The 5,339-nt window shown below is 38.8% G+C and overlaps 1 protein-coding gene across 1 annotated transcript; it reads left to right on the forward strand.

The window, feature by feature from the left end:
- Nucleotides 1–613: 613 nt before the first annotated feature.
- LOC136061326 (mechanosensitive ion channel protein 6-like) lies at nucleotides 614–5,030 on the forward strand. Its single transcript, XM_065782759.1, has 5 exons — nucleotides 614–2,741; nucleotides 3,072–3,195; nucleotides 3,794–4,087; nucleotides 4,176–4,378; nucleotides 4,507–5,030. The coding sequence occupies exons 1-5, from the start codon at nucleotides 892–894 to the stop codon at nucleotides 4,823–4,825; spliced, it is 2,790 nt and encodes a 929-aa protein (XP_065638831.1). The 5' UTR covers nucleotides 614–891; the 3' UTR covers nucleotides 4,826–5,030.
- The last annotated feature ends 309 nt before the right edge of the window (nucleotides 5,031–5,339 follow it).

A 5,339-nucleotide genomic window follows, 5' to 3' on the forward strand; every position in this document is an offset into this window, starting at 1 on the left:
TTTTTTTTTTAAATGATATGCATACTATTGTCATTTGTCAATCTGTTTTATTTTTGGATACGTCAAAATATGGTATAATTTATAAATATATAATATATTATACTAATAATAACTTTTCAAATGTATCTTTACTTTTTTTTTTCTAGAAGTTAAATATTTTTCTTATTCTCAATATCACAAGACAATCTATTAAAATAATACTCTCAAAATAACTCCACTTTGTCTTTTTCCTTTTCCTTTTCATTTTATTTAAAAAAAAAAGTGGCACTAAAGTAAATTGTGCAGAAAATCAAGACCTTTTTTTCTCAAGGTAAAAAGACTACTCAAAACTCACAAAAAATCTAAAATTAAAATAAATAAATAAAACCCTAGGACAATCTATTAAAGTAAATTCTCATAATAATTACTTTAAGGAAAATATTCTCAAAATAACTCCACTTTTTCTTTTTCCTATTTCATTTTATTTAAAAAAAGAAAGTGGCACTAACGTAAATTGTGTAGAAAATCAAGACCCTTTTTTCTCAAGGTCAAACACCTAATTAAAAAAAAAAAAAAAAAAAACAACCCTCATGCGCGGCGACCATTTTTTTCTCTTTCATATCCCCGAGTCTTCTGGCACTACATGCTCTCAGCTTCACAAACGAACTCCCTCCTGAAAAAGCAAAACTCTCCATATTTAAATTTTAATTCACACTCAACCAACAAAAAAAAAAGTAACACGCGTCAAACACACTTTCCTTACAAAACCTTAAACAATGTCCTCCACTTTTTCATCTGATTCCGGCACCAAACCCTAGCACCTTCCTCACTTAACACTCTCCCAAATTATTATTATTATTTTTTTAATTTTTTAATTTTTTTTTTATCCCCTAAAATATTCCATTGATTCACATGGATTTCTCACTCAGAAAATCCTTCAAATCCCACAACTCTTACAAACACCTCAGAAAGCTTTCCGCGGATAAATCCAACAACAGCCACGAACACCTCCCTATGCTCTCCCACCACGACGACGACTCAATGCGAGCCGTTGATTTGTCTGACCACCGCGAAGAAGTCATTGTCAAGATCGACGACGGAGATTCCTCGGCGATGAAAGGCTCTGAAACCACCACTGGCGGCAAGATTTGGAGAGAGAATAGTTACGACTTTTGGAAAGGCGAAGACAAGTTGGGTTTTGATTTCGTGCGACGCGGCGGCGGCGAGAATAGTAATGCGGTGGCGGCGGAGGATGAGAAAGATCCGCCGTCCAAATTGATCAAGCAGTTCCTGCACAAGCAAAAGGCTTCGGGCGAGATGTCGTTGGACATGGATTTGGAAATGGACGAGCTCTGCAACGAAAACGACAGGCAATTGCGTCCCGTTTCCGAGTCCCCACACAAAGCGACGCCCTCGAGAGAGCTCCGGGTGTCGTTTCAAGAATCCGAATCTTCAACCCCCACCCTCACCGCCAACAACAACAACAACAACAACGACTCAGTACGACGCCGTTTTAGCAACGACGACAATAACAACAGCAACAACAATGACGTGGTGACGTGTACGGCAAACGCGTCGATTCAGAGGAAATCGAGCTTGTTGAGAGCGAAGACTCGGTCGAGGTTGATGGACCCGCCGCCCGCTGAAATGGAAAAGCCTTCGGGTCGGATTCCCAAGTCGGGTCAGGTTCCCAAGTCGGGTCAGTTCCGATCCGGGATGTTGCCGAAAATGGAGGACGAAGACGACGACCCGTTTTTGGAAGATGATGTGCCGAACGAGTTCAAAGGTGGGAATGTGAATGCATGGACTATTTTGCAATGGCTGGGCTTGGTTGTGATTATAGGAGCTTTGGTTTGCACGCTCAGTGTACATTACTTGCGGCACAAGAATCTGTGGAAACTGAAGCTGTGGAAATGGGAAGTTATGGTTTTGGTTTTGATTTGTGGGAGATTGGTTTCTGGGTGGGGAATTAGGATTATAGTTTTTTTTATTGAAAGGAATTTCCTTTTGCGGAAAAGGGTGCTTTACTTTGTATATGGGGTCAGAAAGCCTGTGCAGAATTGTCTTTGGTTGGGACTTGTTTTGATGGCTTGGCATTTTTTGTTTGATAAGAAGGTTGAGAGGGAGACGAAGAGTGATAACCTTAAGTATTTTACTAAGGTTTTGGTTTGTTTGTTGGTGGGTACTTTGGTTTGGTTGGTTAAGACACTTGTGGTTAAGGTTTTAGCTTCATCTTTTCATGTGAGTACTTATTTCGATAGGATTCAGGAATCTTTGTTTAATCAGTATGTGATCGAGACGTTGTCCGGGCCGCCCTTGATTGAGATACAGAACGCGAAGGATGATGAGTTTAAGCTTGTTAATGAGGTTAGGCAGTTGCAAAATGCGGGTGCTACTATGCCTCCGGATTTGAAGGCGACTGCTCTTCCTTCGATGATGAGCGGAAGGGTTATTGGGAGTGGTGGGCTGCAGAAAAGTCCGAAAGTGAGGAGTGGGAAGTTGTCGAGGACACAGTCGAAGAAGGAGGATGAGGGGATAACTATTGATCATTTACATAGGTTGAATCCTAAGAATGTGTCAGCGTGGAATATGAAGAGGTTGATGAGGATTGTGAGGCATGGGACAATTACCACATTGGATGAGCAGATAATGGATACTACCCCTTCTGGGGGCGATGATTCTTCTACGCAGATTAGGAGTGAAGTTGAGGCAAAAGCCGCAGCAAAGAAAATTTTTCAGAATGTTGCTAGGCGCGGGTCCAAGTAAGTCCTTTTTCCTTTGACATTGATTCAATTCAATTTACATCATGTGAGGTGATGATTGCCTCTCCATTTGAAACTTCTTTTATTGCAATGTTGCCTTATTTACTTTCATCGCGAGTACTTGAACTTATGTGATGAATTTTGTTATTAATTGTTGCTTCCTGATACGGAAAACTATGAGTCATTCTGTTTCTTGTTCAATTTACTTTGTTATATTTGTTAAGTAGATGGAGAACGTATGGTGCTGTTGTAATTATCCTTAACTTGACTTCTCATGCATATATGATGTCACTCTTCCTAATAAATTTCAATGAACTGTTTCTCTGACAGGTTCATCTACATGGAGGACTTGATGCGTTTCTTGCGAGAAGATGAGGCTATGAAAACCTTGAGTCTCTTTGAAGGAGCCTCTGAGACCAGGAGAATCAGTAAATCATCCTTGAAGAACTGGGTGGTAAGGATTGGGCAAGAAATGGTTTAATTTTTATTGCTTTTTTTCCTTTTTCTTGGTCAATGCTAGAAGTGAATCTCTTAGTCGATAAGTTGGAATAATCATGATTTACACTACATAAGTTTCACCATGACAAAAGTTTGTTTGTGCATTCCTCTGCATGCATTTTTGTTACTCTTTACCTATCAAGCAAGGTTCAAGCATCAGGGAACTCAGAAGCCTGGCAGTGAAATCTGCGGCCACATATGTTGAGCATTGATCATATAGTTGATCACAGCAGTTTTAGATTGGGATATACAAATTTTTAGAAGCCTGGTCTATAAAAAAACTGATTAGAGCATCAATGCTCTAGACACTTATGATGATTTCCTCTCATTTGAACATGCCATCAAGGATAGCTGCTTAAAAAGATTTGATGAAAATGTTGTTTTTAAGGTTTTAAATCTTTGTTATGTTCTTTTGGTCATAAGAAAATTAAATCTTCAAACAATGTCTATTTTCATATTATGTGGATGCCCTCCTAAAAATTATCTTGATTTTGACAAAGTTGTGTTTGTGTTTTACTCGGTGCTTATAATGGTAATGTATTTGATTGTTCCAGGTCAATGCCTTCAGAGAGCGAAGAGCACTCGCTTTGACGTTGAATGATACCAAAACAGCCGTGAACAAGCTTCATCGAGTGTTGAACATTCTAGTTGGCCTTGGCATATTTGTGGTTTGGCTTCTGATATTGGGAATTGCCACAACCAAATTTCTGCTCTACATAAGCTCTCAGCTCGTCCTCGTTGCATTTATTTTTGGAAACACCTGCAAGACAGTGTTTGAAGCAATCGTCTTCTTATTTGTAATGCATCCGTATGATGTTGGAGATAGGTGTGAAATTGAAGGGGTTCAGGTAATTTTCCATCTTTTTCTGTGTTAATATCTTGCAAGTTTTTGCCCTTTTATGTGTGGGGACTAATATGTTCTAAAATAAATTTCAGGTGGTTGTAGAAGAGATGAACATCTTGACTACCGTATTTCTGAGATATGACAATACAAAGCTCATTTACCCAAACAGTGTTCTTGCTACTAAGCCCATCAATAACTTCTATCGTAGTCCTGACATGGGAGATGCCATTGAATTCTTTATCCATATAGCAACACCTGCAGAAAAGATTGCAGCTATGAGGCAAAGAATAATTAGGTATGTACAAAATGATTTATGGCTAGGTCACTATGATTCATGCCTAGGCCACTTTACGTTGACTGTACACCTGCTAGGTAAGTATCTGAGTTGATGATTCTTTTCTTCATTTATTGTTGCCACTGCAGTTATGTTGAGAGCAAGAAGGAGCACTGGTATACTGCACCTATGATTATATTGAAGGATTTTGAAGAGTTAAACAGACTGAGGTTGGCCTTGTGGCTGACACACAAAATGAACTACCAAGACATAGGTGAGAGGTTTGCAAGGAGATCTCTTTTGATGGAAGAGATGGTTAAGATTTTCCGTGAGCTTGACATTCAATACCGCCTGCTTCCAATTGACATTAATGTCCGTGCCATGCCTCCTGTGATCTCTACCCGGCTTCCAACCACTAGGGTGGAAAATACGCCTTTGAGTGAGGAAACAAGCAAGTTTGCCAACTAATTGTATCTCCATGGTATGCACATGACAGTTGGCAATTGACTTGCAAGGCACCATTTGAGTAGCATTCTGTATAAAATGACAGTGATTTTGTATATGATTCTGTTTAGTTGGCTTATCTTGTCTGAATTTTGTCTTCAGGCTTTTATGTATTATGAACCTACTACCTATCAAATAAGAGTAATTTATTTCTATCTTTTTCTCATTATTCTATTTCTCTTTTGAAACATGTCAATGGTTTATAGGGAATTTGAGTCTCTCTCTGAACATAAGTTCAAATTTGATCTTGGAACTGTTAAATTCGATTGATCATTATTGGGTGTTGACTTGGTGAGGGTGGAAGATGTTCGTATGACCCTCTATGTAGCACGCAATTTAGAGGCCTTGGTAGATTAGGATTTTTTTTTTTTTTTTAGGGTGGTGGTTTGAAGGAGGAGAGGTAAAACCGAAAAAGTATGGTAAAACAATGATTACTTTTTATTACCAAATAAATACAAACTAATTGGTGTTTCTCAAA

Source organism: Quercus suber, unplaced genomic scaffold (genome assembly GCF_002906115.3).
Source record: "Quercus suber isolate HL8 unplaced genomic scaffold, Cork oak 2.0 scaffold_313, whole genome shotgun sequence".
Lineage (NCBI taxonomy): Eukaryota > Viridiplantae > Streptophyta > Magnoliopsida > Fagales > Fagaceae > Quercus > Quercus suber.